The following is a 19,417-nucleotide window of genomic DNA, read 5'->3' as shown; positions in this document are numbered from 1 at the left end:
CAACAAATGTTACATAAATTTGTAAGTTAGAAAAATAACTACAGTGATCAGGGATCAAATGAAATATTTCAAAAGTACAGTTTTTGCCAGTTACTTCTTAGTGCTGTTATAAACTATATTAAGGGAACATTTTTTGAGCCGCTTTTGATTGACATAGACTGAGATGAGAGGTTTAGATTAAAGATGAATTTAGGCCAGACGATAAATAGAGCGAGGAACAATCACCATGAAAACTTCAGGAAATTAACCCGTATAGGGAAATGCCCTAGTATGAAATTGTTTTGGGCACTGTGGGAAAACTTTTCAGTTTGCATGATGTTTAGGGCATAGACACTTAATACGCTCAACGCTTTTCTGACAATACGTTCAGGACCTTTTGATGTCGAATGCATAATTCTTTTGTTTAGAAAAGTGGAGGGTTGCCGTCCAGTGTTGCCTATATGTACAGTTATAGCTTCTTATGTGACTTCGATTTTGATTTTCTCTCAGTGCAAATGAAATGGAGGCGACAGACACGAAATGGAGAAATACAAATGGGATGGAATAAACAAATTTGCTGTAGGCTTCTGGTCACTGAGACCCCTATATTAATCCCGAACCCGAAGTAATCCAACCCACATAATAAAAATTGTAGAATTTTTTATTTTTTACGCTGCTAGGCCTATCTCTCGAATGGTGGCGTGACGTAACGGTCACAGTTATTGCTTACAATCTTTACATAACTGTTTATCTTCAGGAAAATTTTATTTTTTAAAAGGAGTGTATCTCTGTTTTGACACACCTAAATTTTGAACAGTGAAGGATGTAGTAATTCATGGTGATCATGTATATGTTGTGCTATTAGCCTTGACGGTCAAACCTGGTCAAACCTGGTCAAACCTGGTCAAACTAATAAAACAACTGGAAATTTATATGGGTTTATCTGAACGTATACAAGTCATTCCTAGGACAACTACTAACCAACAATAAATATTTACGCCTTGAGATGAGTTCGTCAGGATCGAGGACTAGCCGCAAAACAGCGTCAACTACACCATTCATTTCATTCAGTTTTTGGAACGACCGCCGCAAGCCGGCATGTAAAGCTGTTGGATGTTACTGTTAAAGGTCAAGTAGTGTAGTACACATCCACAAATGATTACAATTGGTTCCTCGAGTGAGGATGGAAATTTCTGAGATTTTTAAGCGAGCAAGAAAGTTACCAACTATTTGTGAAGTTTTGCTTCTGAAACCACCATCAAGATAGCAAGAACAGCCGACTTTGAACACAAGTTAACGACGAAACTTCAGCTGGATTAAGTTAAAAGACAACAGAACTGTATCGACATTGACAGCTGAGTACAGTGACGTAGATTTAATCTCTGTTGATATGAATTTCCACGAGCATTGGCAAACATTACCTTCAATATTGCAAGAACTATGTCCGACAGACTTCGAAACGCATTTCCCGCGCCATGGAACTCGTGCTATCGCCGCGGGAAAGGGCAGAACGGACCTGGTAGTTGTCTTTTTTACCTTCGAATATAGCTGTAACATAAACGTAGGATTGCGATATGTCCAAATACTCATGTCTCACGTATTTTGTATATCAAGGGACTAGTGTATCAATGTCTGTTATAATTGCCAAGTTTTGTCATTGTACAGTAGGTCTACTGTACCAAATTGTTAACGCAAACTTCGTGGTTATTTAATTTTAAATTGCCATTTTTGAACCTACAAACATTTCAGATTTTTCGACCTACCTTAGTTTATCTGAACGTATGCAAGTCATTACTAGGACAACTACTAACTAGCAATAATTATATTCACGCCGTGAGATGAGATTAGTCAGAATCTAAGAATAGTATTAAAGCAGTGTCAACATTACCTTTTATCTTGCTCAGCTTTTTTAATGACAGCCGTAAGCCGGCATGTAAGGCTGATGTATATTACTGTTATACGTCAAGTAGCGCAGCACACATCCACAAATCATTACAGTGAGATTATTCTGTTGTAGATTATTTATGCGTTCCCATTAAGTGCAAAAAAAAATGTTAAATTCTCTATACAAAAACACTCAAATTTTGCTAAACGCAAGTATTTTTTTCGCTATAAAATTAATGACTTTATCACAGTCAAGCTATGTTGCACCAAGTTAGCGATCATTTTTTTTTCTGGTCAACTTACAATCGATTAATAACGGCTAATTACTAAATTGTTTGTACTCTATTAGCCATGTTTAGCTGCAGTTTTCTTTACCCAATGAACCAGACACGTGGATATGACATCTTTACGGGTTTGGTGACACTTAACCACGCGACACTTAATCACGCGACGCTTAATCACCGACACATAATCACTAGGACATTTAATCACGCGACACTTAATCACGCGACACATAATCACTATGACATTTAATCACGCGACACATAATCACTAGGACATTTAATCACACATTTACAATTTCAAGTTTCAAGTAACATTGTATTTTACGGTGTAACGTTTTGATGGTACTTTGGTCAAGAGCTTCGGTGACAATAGAATAATGTTAGATATTACATAGGTTATACGTAGCAATGCAAAATGACATGCTATTTCCTGATTGGCTAATGTGTTTGTATAAAAACTAAGGTTTGGTTAAAATCTCCCCTTCTTGTCTCTACACATAATATCAGTTTTACCTTCTGGACTGTTTATTACTGAATTGGAGTTATAGTTTTGTTTAAATGTGAAAAGATGATGAAAATGTTTCTATTGTGATACAACTTACTTCGGACAATATAACAATTAGACTTTATGAAGCTGGTGTTGATTTAAAGAAACATTATAGAGAAAGCCGGCGAAACGGAGTCAAGGACAATTGTCGGGGAGTTCTAAAAGAAAGACTAATAGCCTTTGGCTTTAGGCCAACCTTAAAAGCAATCCACATCGCCATTCCCACAGAGAGATGCACACGAGCTTGAATTACTGAATTTTCCTCACGCTTTTCCGACATCCAAGTGATTATGTGTCGCGTGATTAAATGTCGCGTGATTAAGTATCCAAGTCGCGTGATTAAATGTCCTAGTGATTATGTGTCGCGTGATTAAATGTCATAGTGATTATGTGTCGCGTGATTAAGTGTCCTAGTGATTATGTGTCGGTGATTAAGCGTCGCGTGATTAAGTGTCGCGTGATTAAGTGTCGGTACACCATCTTTACGAGATGGTGTTTTGGGGAACTTGTTTGTGGAAGAACCATGAAAATCATGCAATCAATATAATTTCTTTGTTTTACCGAAGTCTGTAAATTGGTGGTCGGATGATTCAACCCACGGATGATTCAACCCCGGACGATTCAACCTGCGGACGATTCAAGCTGCGGACGATTCAACCCAGGACCATTCAACCCAGGACCATTCAACCCAGGACGATTCAACCCACGGACGATTCAACCCCTGGACGATTCAACCCCCGGACGATTCAACCCGCGGACGATTTAACCCACGGACCTTTCACGTACTTATGGCTTAGGTTATCACAAAGTTACTTTGTAGCCAATTGTAAGCTTACTATTGGACAGTCTAGAGTCTAGACTCTAGACTTAGGCCATCCTGAACAGGCCTGTACGTCGTGGTTAACGGTTATGGTACCATTGCAATCGTACCGTATTTTCTTCAGGTACAAACTTCAAACTTACCACAACGAAATAAGCAGAATTATAGCACACAAAATCCCTCTCTCTGCTACAGGAAAAGTTACTCGTTTATTTTCAAAATAATAAATTAATTAACTGGAGACAAGCGACTTATACTACTCTCAAAATGTTTGATCTCCCGATTCAAACTTTTTTGCGGGAAATCTTCATTCCCATCAACAAACAGTTGTTTCTAAGGTTTGACTTTTAATCGACGTGTAGGCTTTATTTATTTTTCGCTAAGCAGGCCTGCTAGTTACAACACGGTACATAAACTTGTTTTTATTTCAAAACAAGATGTGTATTGGTATAGTGGTAAAAGCGGCATCTTTGCCTGATAACGAACTGCGTAGACGTTTTTGTAAATGGGTTGAATCGTCCTAGGTTGAATGGTCCTGGGTTGAATCGTTCTGAGTTGAATCTTCCGTGGGTTGAATCGTCCGGGGGTTGAATCGTCCGCGGGTTGAATGGTCCTGGGTTGAATCGTCCGTGGGTTGAATCGTCCAGGGTTGAATCGTCCGTGGGTTGAATCGACCTAGAACCCTGTAAATTCTTTACGCCTTAGTTAGTTAACGTTGATTACCGCGCTACGTAGCTTATTCCGATTACCGTTTTGTAATTCATTCAGTCGTGCAACCCTTTCTTAAAGTGAGATGCAAGCCAAAAAACAAGTTAGCCAAATCAATGAGTAGCTGTCAGTTAACATACTGGTGACTGGATTTTTAATAATATGTAGTGATTAAGCAGTTATTGCCAAAATTGTATCGCAAATTTGACCTCCCACTATGTCGAGGAGGGTGGTCCTTATGATATCACAATGTAAAAACAATATGCTTGATAAATGGGCTTTTAGTCCGGAGCGTAGATAGGCTACCGTGCCACCACCGGTGTACCGACACTTAATCACGCGACGCTTAATCACCGACACATAATCACTAGGACATTTAATCACGCGACACATAATCACTAGGACATTTAATCACGCGACACATAATCACTAGGACATTTAATCACGCGACTTGGATACTTAATCACGCGACATTTAATCACGCGACACATAATCACTTGGATGCGACTGCCAAAGGCTTCCTTGGTCTTTCTTTTAGAACTCCCCGACAATTGTTTTGACTCCGTTGCGCCGGCTTTCTCTATAATGTTTCTTTAAATCAACACCAGCTTCATAAAGTCTAATTGTTACATTGTCCGAAAGTATAACCTATGTAATATCTAACATTATTCTATTGTCACCGAAGCTCTTGACCAAAGTACCATCAAAACGTTACACCGAAAAATACAATGCTACTTGAAACTGTGTCAGAGCGTAGGTTTTGGAACTCTGGAACAATGCCAATGAATGAATTATTACAATTTACTATCACGACCGGTTTACAATTTACTATCACGGCTTTGGCAAGACAGGCTATCAGTCAAATGAAGGTGAATATGGGTGAACTGTCAGCCAGTACAAGCAACGTCATCGGGTCTGTAAGCAGAGACTTGGAACCAGGTGTACTCATGGCGCTGCCAAAAAAGCAATCTTTGAAGCGGACCTTGCAGAGAAAACGTCGCGATATGCTGACTGCACACTGTACGGCCGCTCTACAGTCTCCGATGGATACTAATTTCACAATACCAGAAACATTCCAGCGCATGATTTTGCACGACTCTGGACCTGGAAACAATCGTCTGATTCTTCTTGGCAGCAGGGATCTGCTAGACGGTTTGGCCAGAGCGAAATTGTGGCTAGCTGATGGAACGTTCAAGGTTGTACCGTCTTTGTTCTTTCAACTGTACACAGTACATTTTGAACTTGTTCCCGGTCTTATTCCTGCAGCAGTTTACTGCCTCGTTCAAAATAAAACGCGAGCAACGTACGATCGCATCCTTGATGCAATTAAAACAATGATCCCCACTGCTGTACAAGGCACTGAAACTGCGCGTGCAAAACACAGTTGACCGTTATCTGTCAAGCGAGATTTTAGTCTATCTTCGTGCAGTTGCTTACATTTCCCATGCATAACATTGCTGTAAATTGTAAATTTAAAAAAATATTGTAAATGTGTGATTAAATGTCGCGTGATTAAATGTCCTAGTGATTATGTGTCGCGTGATTAAATGTCCTAGTGATTATGTGTCGCGTGATAAAATGTCGCGTGATTAAATGTCCTAGTGATTATGTGTCGGTGATTAAGCGTCGCGTGATTAATTGTCGCGTGATTAAGTGTCACCAAACCGCCACCACCACAAAAAGCCGTTCGATCATTATTTTTATTCTATGGAATGTCCGAAACATATTTAAGAGAGCTACCTTTCACCATTTATACCAGGGACATGCAAATATTTATCGCAATGGGCTACAACGTAGAAGTGTAGTTATTCTGAGGGCTGAGGCTATTTAAAAATAATTAATCTACTTCATGAAGTCAATGCGGGAAGGTACCGCGGGCCGTATGTTGTATGCCTCTGATTTAGATAGACACGTTGTTTGTCCCGGTAACATGCTAAATATGTTTCGGGCATTGTGACATAGAGGTTTGGCATGGCTCAGTGCAATTTTTTCGTTTGAAAACCTCCGAGATTGGGGTGGGGTCCAGGAAACACTTACAAGGTTACCTTAACTTAACTTATGAACAAGAAAACATAACATACAAACATCGTAATCACTGTGTAATAAGGTTTTATTTATTGCCAAGTTAAAAAAGCACGAAGCCACATCCACTGAGTTATTTTAGGTTTCCGATTAGGTTATTGTAGATTGAGTGTAAGCTACCGCGTAGACTAAACACTATTGACACTTTGCAGCACTTCCAAGCACTAGGCTCAATTTTTTGGAGGCATGGGTGTTTTTAAATTTGTTTGTTCTTTTTGTACATCCCACTTCCTATTTGCGACTACCTATTGTCTATACTCTATAACCTATAAAGTAAGACGTATCAATAATCGAATATACGACGTTTCTGAATGGTAAACTATAAATTGCCAGCTATTGCACCTATATGAGAATGCATTTCATTTCCAGAAGTTTTAAAGGTATTTAAACATACCAAGCTCATTGTGACAGTTTTAACGGTGGTGCATGCTAAACTTTGTTACTGAAATACTATGTTTGCCACTAGGCGTAACGTCATAACAAAAGGTGCTCATCTGGTGAATTAATTCTTTTGTGAACCAACGTTTCGCAAACCCATGCGGGTGAGTTTTGTCAGGAAAGATTACAATAAGAGAATGTGAATTAGTTACCAAAAGTTTACAAGTTTTGAGAAGACTCGACTGACAACGTTGCAGCGACCTCTGTTCATGATCCCCTATTGGTCATTTCGTCCGCAACCAGAGTAAACATGTTGTAGCGACGTCATATAATGACGTTATTTTGTCCAATGTACTTTCGATCTGTGTATCAAATCAAAATTTGCATCACGTGATATTTAAAACCTATTTGTGTTCCAGAATTGTGCCTTTAATTTTAGGAATGAAGTTCTACTGAAATTCTACCAATCCTAACATCTTGCAAGCTCAACCCCGATTCATCCAACTTTCAAGGTTGTTTGTTTGGTATGATAATCTTTATCCTCGGACTGTGGAAAGTCTATTCATTTATTCACAAAAATTATAAAAAAGCAGCCTGCAAATGTTTTGGTCTGACACGTTTTACACTATAGCCAATAACTGAGGTGGACATTTGATTGGATACTATTAAGTCAACAACTCGACTCATTAAATCTATTGGATTGTAGTTCAATCGATCAACTGATCCATCGACTCAATTAATCCATTTCCTGGTACTGGCAATTTTCAATAATACACTATTATGACGCCACAAACATGAACTGGTGATACAACGAAAGTTTATATCAAATAATATGATCAACGGTTTATAAGAAATATAAAAGTACATTACAACGCAGCTAACTCTACGCACGTATAGGCCTTCAATACGCACCGTTGATGACATGGCGGTTTAAGCCATGCACTGACTAAAATAACACATTTCACTAACGTCTGCAAATATGGGTTACGAACCTAATTCGTGCCAGTTCTTAATAAACTTAATTATTATAAAAATTATTAACGACGTATGCAGCAGAAAGCGGGACAAACGATTGATCAGGAGAATGGTATTCGACTAAAAAACATATTATTCGCGTCTTGCCGGCGTCCGAGAAATCACGATAAAAAATAAAAAGAATAGAAAAAAAGGAAATTATCATAATCTTGTTAACACAAAAATTGCAATTAATACCAACCTAATCAATCTAAATACACTTGTGAAACCATGCTACACCGCTTCGACAAAATTCCAGCAATTCGATATTAGTCAAATGAAAAATCTAATAATTTCTTTACATTCTGGTATAATTCCGTAATTCATGTTTTTGCCTTCTAGGGGGGGTGTATTTTTAAAGTAATTTTTCGTTTTGCTGTTGCTTTATAACACCGGCCCTGGGTTTAAATACCCGTTATCAGACTGTTTATTAAAATTGTGTTCATCCCAACGCCATGGGTGAACAAAATAAAAAGCAATCTATCTGGGCTTAATAACAGAACGACTGAATCTTGGTTTATTTGGCAGTGTCGTTGTAAGTTAAAACGCTTTCATTGGAACGCAAAACACAGCAGAATCGTGCATTCAATTCCAATCATCCATAAGGAATGGTTACAAGACATAAAAATCTTGAAAAAATGTTAAATACAGAACGGACAAATGGCGGTATTTGAAAATCTCTAAAAATTGTGGCTCAAGTCAATCTGCTACATATCACGAAACAACGCAGCAGAACGAAAAATGTAATCTTCCTCATCACATAATTCATCCTGCTCAGGAGTGTCTTCAGGAAGACTTGAGTTATCTATCACAAAGAATCACAGAACAACCAGTGTTAAACTGTTTTAAAACAACAGTATTTATTGATTCAAAAGAGAACTGATTGCTTAATGACTAATACAAACAAACCGTTATCTGATTCAATCACATCAACATTTAAAAGCACTTCTTGTGTTGCTGATTGTGCCAGATCATCATAAGAGCTGTCGCTGTCTAAAACACAAACCAGTTTAACAAAAAATGTGAAACAAGCACTGTACAATCTCTTTAAACATGCACCGCAATATACAAGATTGAATCATATTGATGCAGCTAAATATGAGGAACTGCTCAGATTTTCAAAGCAAAATAATGGTAAGAGCGAATTAAACCAAAAAAGAAACAAAAAATGAAAAGTTTAAATTCAATAGTAGATCTTTTCATCTAAGAATAATACGTATGTACACACTAACTGAAAAAATATTGACTTTTTTTATCAAGTATAAAACTTGTAGCTAGAGTGAGAAGAACTCATATTACTGTTTATCTGATGGTTTAAGTATTATAGCGTTTAATTACTTTTTGCCGGGCAGATTACTTGTATATCATTTCATATAGACTAGGGTGCTGTATTTTGATCTGACTTATTGCCTCTCACCCTTCTGATTTCATTATACAATGGCATCTACTTCACCTCAATTTTCTTATTTGAAATTCCTAAGCTAAACTTTTATTATACTATATATAATACGATGTATGTATGTAATGTATCATATATTATACATACCAAAACATTCCTTGTCAGCTGCATTCGTATCATCTGCTACCAATGAACCTTCTGCTGCTTGATCTTCAATCAAATCAAAATTTTGGCTAAGGTTATCTGATGCACTTCCTTTATTTTGCAAAGAATCTTTAGTTTGTAATTCATCTTCATCTTTCAACAAAGATATTGTTCTAGCTCAGAAAAAAGTGACACATGAACTATACTGTAGTGAAATTATTAACCCACAACACTGAAAAACCAAAAATCACGTAAGGGCCCACGAATAAACATAAAACACAAAAATAACGATAATAGAAAAAACATCCTTAATCATTTCGGTCAACTTTTACAAGTGTTTTTATGCAAACAGTTTCAGATGTACCAAATTTTTAAGGATGAAAAACCGCAAATATTAATAAATGAAATTCAGGCGGACAAGATGCCTGGCACCTTGCAGACATAAGTGTTAAAGATCGGACAGAATGTAATTTTAAAACGGCATGGTTGATGAGAAATATGCAACAGAATGTATGAAAAGTGAGTTGAAGCTTTGTCCACTTGAATTAATTATTTATTAGATGTATGCATTATTTCTCGAATGCTTGTAACTGTAATTATTAATCAGCGTTTCTTGTCGTTAGCAATGCCTTAAGATTATTCTTGAAAACTTGTTGTGATGAACTGATGATCATCGCAGAATAGGATTATTAAAAACAAAAGCGTCTGTGTTCAAAAGGTAGTTGGTCTAAAATTAAATGCTGTCCTAGAGAGTGAGCGTAAATACAGTTTAAATTACCATTGTAACTGCATTCATTTTTACAATGAGCATCATTTAGTTTTGTGCGAACCTCTCCTACGACACAGATCATCTCTTTTAGTGATAAAGCCTAACAGGTTTTTCCAAAGAAAATTGACTTTTTATGTTGTGAAAGTCTTTTACAAGCTATGGAGCGTTGTACAATTTCAATGGGTATGGCTCAAATTGCTTTGCTTTCTGATGTAATATACTTAAGCCTTACTCTTTCATCTACATCACTAAAAAGATGTTATGAGTTACTTATACTTCGTAGTGTAGTTGTTACCAGCAAGTATCTTGAGCACGTTTTAAGCCTTTTCAGCTTTGTTACTTTTCCTGTTCATTGGCGCGTGTTAGTAACAACTGGCTTGATTTTTCATTCCCACCGTGCTTTTGGCGCCTTGCAGTTTTACTTCGTATAAATTTTAGATTTATAGTATAGAAAATGTTTTGACTAGTTTCGTGCATTGCAGATACTTTATTCTGTTTATTGAAATTACTTTGTCAATGACATTTCTTTAATTTACTGGAAACTATTTTTGTGTAAATTATTTTTTAAATTTCTTACAATAACAGTCATTTAGCTAACAATTAGTTCTCAATCGCCATTGAAACATTTTTTGCGACAAAGCAATTACGTTAAGTTACTAGAAATATTTGGCAACATTTAGATAAAATTTTATTGTTTGGTGCTGATATGAATTTGTTTCTAGTTTCTATCGACCTCTATAACATCCGGATTTGCGGTCTTTCTCGTGATGCATCCCTAGTAACTACTAACCATGTTTATACATACTCTAGCAAAGCAATCAACTGAGAGTATTATTCTTTGACAAATACAACTGTTTACAGTAAGTTGTTTTCTTATGGACAAACATAAAAAGAATGATTTATTAGCTATTCAAATTGCTATAAGTCACTGACTCAGTGTAAAAGTGGGTGGTGCCGTTTATTGAGAAGCCATAGTCAACATTTTTGTGTAGCATACCAATAGCCCTGATTGACACAATAACACCATAGCATACATTTTACTTGTATGGAACTGTACGCTTTTGATGATTTTGGTTTGCAAAGAGAAAGATTTCTTTATTTGTTTTTTTTCCTACGGTCTTGAGAGCTATGATTATTATCAATGTTTTAAACTTGACTATATTATTTAATTATATAAATTATGCTCTTAATCATATTATACATGTATACATTTGTAAATTATATATATTACAAACAAATACCAATTCTAAAATTATACACTATTCAAATGATAAGTTTTTTTCAAAATTTCTGTATTTAAATCAAATTTGTAGTATCGTATAACTGACCTAAAGACATCCTTTGCCAAATGACTACGAATTTCAGCAGTTGTATTAGGACAAAACCAACCGTCATCTTTAGAGCATGTAGAATTTCCAGATGGTTTTTGAATAATAACTTGTGCTTCAGGAAGATGTATGTCACATGCCTATTAATAAAGATTTATTATTCCTGGCAACAATAGTTCAGTGGTGTTGGAGTTGGCATCAGTGATGAAATTGCCCAGTCTGGAATGTATGATACAGCATACTTGACAAGTCTAGAATAGTTTATTCCGAATCCAGAATTTCGAGCCCGTTCTCGAATATTTTGAAACTTAAATATTTAAGTCCAAGCAGTGCTTGCCTTTAAAAAAGGTTTACAAAGTTATTACGGTTACAATTGTCAATTTGACATGAAGCGGTTTATTTTACCACGATTAACGCATCCAGCACTTAGTTTAACAATGTGAAAAAAAAACAGGAACAAAATCCACTGTGTGTCCAATGAAAACAGTCTTTATAAAATAAATTTGGTTCATGAGATTCAGATAAAATACAAAATTGGATTCGAAGCTTTTGAGGTTCGATTTTCAAAGATTGGATATAATTCTAAAATGTGCATTCTTAGGGAGAACTTAGCTATCAATCTACGTCTCTTTGATGGTCTGCCTAATGAGCTATACTGCTGTAATTCCTGAATTATTGGAATGTTTTAAGCAGTGGTTCCTAAACTTTTCAAACACGCGCCTTGTAATTTTTTAATAATTCGCAGTCCTCTATAAAATCAACAAAAAATTAGCTGCAATCTAAAATACAATGCTGTGGTATTTGGCAAAGCAGATTGATATAACATGTATATAAACAATTAATATTGAGCATTATTATCGCAAAATTGTGCTTTTCGAAGGCAGTCAATTGACTGTCACCACCAACAAAATTCTCTATTCCAATGAAGTAATTTTACGTTTAAATTGTTATCCTTGTTTTATGTTACAAAAGCGAGGTAAATATAAGAGAACATTTTTCAAACTTAAATGTGAATCTTATGCTAAGAAACTTGGGTAAAGCGAACATTACTCGTGGGCTTCGCGCAGTGTGTCATCACTTCAGCGGTGTTACCACCATACTTAACATACTACATTTATAGTAGAAAAATTCACTGTTCCAACGAAATTATAACTTATAGTAAGTGTGACTGCAACGTTAAAGTCCACTTCACCTGATGCAGCCTGTAACGTACTACTGAATCTTGATCAGCAAACCTGGACAAATTGGTGGCACAATTGTAAATATAAACTTAGAATTTTAAAATTTAGCATACGTTTGTATTTTTACCTGATAGAAGATGTGCCTGTATGCTGGCAGAATTCCAGGTTTGTACAAATAGGTTGCATCCTATAAAGCAAAATTATTATTCATAGGGTGTATTTTAAAATACATCACACAATGTTCACACATTGACATCAAATGGTCCTTTTTTCAACACATAAACTTTAACTACAAATACACTAACTATAATTTGTGAAGATTTGAATTGGATTTACCAGGGCTGTGGAGTTAATACCTAAAACCTTCAACCCTGAATCCTGTATGAAGTAATCACCCCAAGGTATTTACCATTTTTAACAACATGCCGAATACATGTGATTATTCACATACTACTGCAATGGCTAAACGAGTTTTGATAAATGATTGTTTTAATGCAACGTTTAACATTTTACTATGCCTTATAAGTGCGATTCTTTCCTTGATTGAAAGTTCTTTTAACTTAGCCTTATATGAAGCCCTTATTGCTTGTCTGGAACCACAACTGAAAGTGGTGAAAATAAAAAGCTGTCATAGTTAGCTTCATTTATTTCATGCATATGCCATATGATATACTGTGCTTGTGCACACAATCGCTAGAATACAGCCTATGTGATCACTGCACATCTGCAATTAATTAATTACGACCTAACAATCGCTATATAAACCTTATGCGGATTTTTACAAAATAAAACACTAATGGGCATGTTATGCGTGGTTCAGTGACCGTAGTTGTTTTGTGTCAGCTATATTGCAATCACGGTCTACATACCAGAATGTAGTCGTGTTAGTGAAACAACATGCTATACATTGCAATAAGAAGATATTCCCCATTTAAGTGGCTGTGATCAGTTGGAGTTGGAGTCAGGACAATTTCACAGACTTCGACTACCACTCTTGTCTCCACAGCCCCGGGATTTACTAGACCAAATTGTTACAATGACTACAACAAGTGCAAAAATATTCTTATTCTAGTAAGAAAACTTACGTGTTTAGGATTATACAATAGCCTCTCATCAAAGTATAAAATTACTGGAAATTAATCAGGAAAAAAGTTTTTCACAAAAATCGCGATAAACTTGTACTGAAGGTTGTAGTTCGATAAGATAGTAATTGGAGACCAAACACAACGATATTACAGTAAAGTGGGATGACATTCAGGAAATACAATAAGAAGTGTTTAGTGATAAATAATATATGACAATAACTTTAAGAAAATACTAAGAAAAGAATTTTAATAAAAACGAAAACCATTTTCATAAGCTTCTTAATTTGAATTAGGGTTTTACTTACTAGTATATAATAACAGTTAAGTGGTTAAAATCTCATGAAAAGATCTATCTAGTTTAACTTCAAGTACTCAACATTTCAATAGTAAAATTCCATAATAATGACTATTATCAAGAGAGATTTAAAATTAATGGTGACTCTGAACACAACATAATATCCTTTTGTTTAGGACTATAGAACCTAATATCCAAAGATTGAATGTAAAACTCAATAACCATAAACCTTACCAAATCATAAAATCTGGTAAACATCCCAAAAAATGGCCAAAGCATACAATAAGGTAAAATCGCTCTTAATCCAGTTAAATTGCCAAAGAGTTACCGATAGCTTGCTCTGAATGTTCTGATTGATTTCTTCGTAACCATCATTCCCCTGTGGCTGAATGGACCTTTTTGACTTTGGCAACGGAGTAATAGCAACATTATCACGTGGCTGAACTTTAGTTGACAGATGAGGAAGTTTATACTTTAAAGTATTCCGCTTGGGTTTGATGGGTATAAATGGAGTATGTATTCCTGCAATATTAGCATTGGTTGAAATCCTAATGTGAACATCCAACAACAATCAATAATAAAAACACCAGTATATTCATATGACATAATCTACAACTTTCATAACTATATAATATTGCTACTAGAAAGGTATTAGCAGTACATATAATTATGTTACAATGTCAACCAGTCCATTTGCGTCACTACATAATAAGCAAAAGCCATAAATTGTGAACTAGGTATAGTAGGATTCAAAAAGAAATCACAGAAATACCAGTATGGCTGATTACACAGTGGTATTACCTTGTCTTAATCTAAAATCAATAAGCTGATAACGCTGAGCACTGGGATCAACTTTTGGATCATAACCAAACCTGACCCATAATCGTGCCCAAGGACCAGTGATGTAATAATATGCAAAGAGTGGCAAAAACAATTTCATGTATTGCTCTTGTATATTAAGTTGACAAACAAGTGCATTTCTCGACCATACAGGTCGCTTGTCGAAAGCCTAAAATGTAAAAAAATTAAACCTGTGGTCATGCAAATAAATATTTTCCTATACAAAATGAATTATTAAAACAATAAAAAGTTAAACAAATACAGTGCAACAACAATGGCTTCAAATATAGGAAAAACTATGCTGCAGATATTGCAAGTGTCAAATTATTATATTCAACAAAAAAAAGAGAAACAGAATCACATAATAAATGCCATAGAAAAGCCTTTAAAAAAAATTTGTATGGCACATGCTTTTCAGTTGTTGTCACAGTAATTGTAAAATCACTGAAACCAGCTTCATCAGTCATCACTCACTAACAGTGATGTATTATTGAAACAGTTTTCTTCAGACTGAGAAAATCTTTGAAGAAATTAAAACTGGCGGTAACCGTTTGCGTTTTGCAAAGGTTATTTTTGTCACATGTTTTTCATTATTTGATATTACCTGTATTTGGCACCGAACCTACAGGATCAAGCATTCTTAATGCTTTGCCCAAAGACATAATTTATCTACTTTATCACTAACAATCATTGAATCAGGATGACTTAATTTCAAGCCAGATATTCTATTACCATTACTACACAGGATGAGAAAACCCTGCTTTGTTGAAATAATATCAACACATATACCTCTCAGGGCAATTAATGCAAATATTGTCAAATCTCATTTTTTATTTCAATATATTTCGTCAGGAATGGTATAATCAGTTTCTTATTTAACTAGGAATATAAAAACCTGATGATGCATCATTGCTGGTAAAATATATTTTTCTGAGAAATAAAGACAGACTATTTTAGATAATTTTTACATTTATTTATACTGTGAGATAATCAATTTACATTGCTAGTCTTATTTTTATCAACAATGATCTTGTTATAAACCGATCTTGTTATATTACTCTATCAAATCTACCTCTTTCACTTTTTCACCATAAACTTTAAACTCTGCAGGCAATGAATCAAAGACTTTTACAGCTTCTTCAAGACCAGCAGCAGGTGTCTTGTCTTCGTAATTGATCGATATACAATGATTTGGTCTACTTTTCCTATTTGACAGGCCATGAATTCCAACCTTGGAAACTGTCTTGGTGCTTGAAAAATGTGTTAGCATTAAAATTGTGTGTAGATTAACTTCAATGTATACTGTTGCTAAGGGGAACTATAAGAAACGTAATTTAGGAAATGGCTGGTAAACTTCTTGCAATAATTTATATTTTTCATCATTTGAGCAGGGAGATCGTTTTTTAAATATATTGCTTACCTTCTTTGTTGGTCTTCTTTTTTGTATTGATAACTTTGTGGTTTGTCCAATCGACTAAATGTTGGTGGTAGCAAGAGGAGTGGTACGCCATAAGGAAATGCACTTTGACCTTTTAAATTTAAATCTTTGACTTGAAGGTTGGACCGCATGTTAAAACAAGCTTCGTCTGACTTTGTCACGGCAAGGTATTGATAATCACATAAAGTGGTGAAGCTGAGCATAAGCATAAGATGACACTAATATAGGTAAGCGTTTGTCAAACTTTTTCAGCCACGGAACACCAAGAAACAAGGCTTATTTAGAGGGTGGTTGGAGTAGGGATTCTACCCAAAAACATCTTTGATACAGCCTTGCTAAGAAATATAGACGTAAATTTTGCATATATATTTGAAATAACTAACCTTACATTTGTAAAAACAGAACACAAAAAAAGAAATAAGACTAAGAAATATTACTGAAATATTACTAAGAAGCACTAAAGACGGCAGTTAACAGCCTGCCTAACACTGACAAGGAGGGCAATAAGTACTCGCTTGCAAAATTTTCACAGTTAAGCCTGACACTAGGAAGCCACTTTAATACTTTCAAGATATAACAGAGCTCAAGCATTTTTTGAGATATTTGCATAGACAATTTTTTACCTGTAAATGGAAGTTACAATGCCAGAAATTTGCTGTTGATAACAATTCTTTTCATCTTCATCATGAGTGACATCTTTCTTCTTCTTTTTAAACTTGCAAACCCTTTTAGAAATATATTTGCAAGCATAAAATAGTCATAAAGCAGCTTGTAAATGTCCGAAAGAAAAAGATGCAGCATTAAGAGACTTTAATTGACTAAAACTATGCATAGTGTTTCATGCAGTTTTTTAGTTCTGTGTAACACAACATTACTATTCACTTAGTGGATTCAACAAATATATACCTAACAACAAATGAAGTCACTGGTTTTCGATCACCGCATACAGGCTTACATCCTGGATCATCAGGGCGAAACCTTAGATCCATTCTTTTTGTAGGATCATTGTACACCTTTAAGGTTGAACATCCTTAATTTACATGTTTATTGGGTGACAAGAAAATTCCAAAACAACTTGACCTTAAATCAAAGAATAGTTGTCAGAAAAATTTTTTTTAGTGGTTAAACAGTTATTGCCAAAGATGTGGGGCAAGTTTGCTGCTAAATTATGGTAGAGGTGGCAGCAATTATGATGTCACAACGGCCAATGAGCTAAGTGAGCTGTAACTTATCATCTACCTTCACCAGTATAAACAAACTTACTGCAAGTTAGGTTAGGCATAGTTAATGTACAATATTTCTACTATTCACTTAATTACACCTTAACCATACCTATTTCGTGTTACCAACACAAAACATTCTAATTCCTATTTGATCAATACTCTAAACAACAGCTGCATGCATTTTGTGATGTCATAATTAATAATCACAAACTTGTATCGTATCGTTTATTTTTTGCTATTGACAGTGGGAAGTGAAAGGGATGGTGGTAACCTCATTGCAGACTGGTCCAACATGAAGTATGCTCACAAACAATCAACAAATGAGAAAAAGTAGCAAAGCCCTTAGGGCTTGAAATGTGCAAGAAGTAAATCACACTGAGTGCTACAATGATGGAAGGTTAGCAAGGCCATGGAACTCAAACAAGTAAACTTAAAAGAAAAAACACAAAGAAAAAACGGATGTCAACATTTGGCAATATTAGTAACTTGTACATTTAGATGCACACAAGGAAATGTTAGGGCCACGCTGCAATGAGTGCATTTGGATGGTTAATAAAACCCCACTAAAAAACATCATTGAAGGGACTAGGGTCCCATCTCTGTGGAAAAGTTGAGAGCAATATTGAGGCTCTCAGGTGCATATGTCTTAACTAGTCATTTTTTTTGCAACACAACTTTGGCAATAATTGCTTAACCAGTAAATTGCATTGAAAAAAATGTTTGCCTGGTATACTTACTGGCAAATCTTCTTTGATTTGAGGTCAACTTCTTTTTAAATTTTCCCTTCACTTAAAAAAAAATTTTAATTTTGCTTTTAGTAATATCTTGAAACATATTTTCATTTAAAGTTAATTTTTCATAATTGGTGTTATAGTTCAACTCGTTTTCCTGCAAAGATACGAACAACTTTCAGAAAGAAGGTAGCCTAATGCTTAGTCAAAACAAAAACATAGAAAAAAATGTAGGTACTTTTAAGTGCCCATGCGAATAAACTTAACATTTAGGTTTAAAAAATCATGATGTAAGATATTTTCAATAAGAAAAAAACAAAACCTTTTGTAAATGTTCAATTCCTCCTAACGTTCGCAGCATTTTTTCTTTATTCTCCACCACTCCAGGGTATTCAACACAAGTGAACAACTCATTGTGATGAACTGCAACTTTGCATTTCAACTGGGAGTCCTTTCTATCCATCACAACAGCCTTTCAATTGAATAGGCGTTTTGTTGACATGCATGTAAGAATGATTGAAAAGCTAATTGATTATGCTAATTGTTAATGACAATGAATTAAAGAACAATATAAGCAACAAATTAATAGTAGCTGCTAAACTAATAGTTTTTAGCTGTAGTCAACAACTTTCACTGTCTGTCAGCTTTGTTGAATTTCTTATATTTGTTTAAATAGGATTCCTTGCTGTTAAGTGAATTCAGATTAACTATGCAAAATTCAATTATATACAAGAAAAAACTATCAGGAAACAATAATTAAACTTTCATGGACAGGACTTCCTTTCTTTCTTTCTTTCTTTCTTTCAGGACTTTCCAGCTCAGTCCTCAGCTATTGGCTAGGCTATAGTGTTTAAAACGTGTCAGACAAAAACATTTGCAGGTTGCTTTTCTATAATTTTTGCTCACTTTGCCATTGATAAAATTTCAGTTGTTACCGTCAGAATTGTTTCGGAACAGTCAATGATTAAATTAAAGTGTTTTATGCATAAAAACTAATTTTGTATACATGCTATACTGATGTGAAATTTCAGCCTATATTTTTCCTCCCCCTGGTCGACCTGGTCAAACTCAGAAATGAATTTTACTTTTCTGAACCATTTCATAGTATATCTCTAATCATACGTAAAATCAGTGAGTTATTAAAATGATAATAGTATGGTTTGATAATTAATTAAATTTTTATCCTCGGACTGAGGATTTAAGTCTTTGCACGACTAAACCCGGTGATGATTGCTCATTGTTTGACCTCCGGTGTTGTGACCCCCTGTTAAAAATTTAGCCTCCTTTG

At 35.1% G+C, this 19,417-nt stretch overlaps 1 protein-coding gene across 3 annotated transcripts; it reads right to left on the bottom strand.

Annotated features, from left to right (window-relative positions):
• Window positions 1–8,179: 8,179 nt before the first annotated feature.
• Window positions 8,180–19,417, bottom strand: LOC143446437 (general transcription factor 3C polypeptide 5-like). Of its 3 annotated transcripts, none has more exons than XM_076946068.1 (13): window positions 18,452–18,593; window positions 18,136–18,186; window positions 17,082–17,255; window positions 16,799–16,900; window positions 16,158–16,370; window positions 15,810–15,987; window positions 14,699–14,906; window positions 14,226–14,419; window positions 12,645–12,704; window positions 11,337–11,476; window positions 9,243–9,412; window positions 8,606–8,689; window positions 8,180–8,501 (listed from the first exon to the last, which is right to left on the bottom strand). In XM_076946068.1, the coding sequence occupies exons 3-13, from the start codon at window positions 17,162–17,164 to the stop codon at window positions 8,404–8,406; spliced, it is 1,530 nt and encodes a 509-aa protein (XP_076802183.1). In that variant the 5' UTR covers window positions 17,165–17,255; window positions 18,136–18,186; window positions 18,452–18,593; the 3' UTR covers window positions 8,180–8,403. The 3 variants fall into 3 exon arrangements, with proteins under 3 accessions (XP_076802183.1, XP_076802184.1, XP_076802182.1); XM_076946069.1 differs by having other exon boundaries at window positions 17,082–17,188; XM_076946067.1 differs by lacking the exon at window positions 18,136–18,186 and having other exon boundaries at window positions 17,082–17,188; window positions 18,452–19,417.

The sequence above is a fragment of the Clavelina lepadiformis genome, chromosome 2 (assembly GCF_947623445.1).
Source record: "Clavelina lepadiformis chromosome 2, kaClaLepa1.1, whole genome shotgun sequence".
NCBI classification, from domain to species: domain Eukaryota; kingdom Metazoa; phylum Chordata; class Ascidiacea; order Aplousobranchia; family Clavelinidae; genus Clavelina; species Clavelina lepadiformis.
This window is presented reverse-complemented; position numbering and strand designations above follow the sequence as displayed.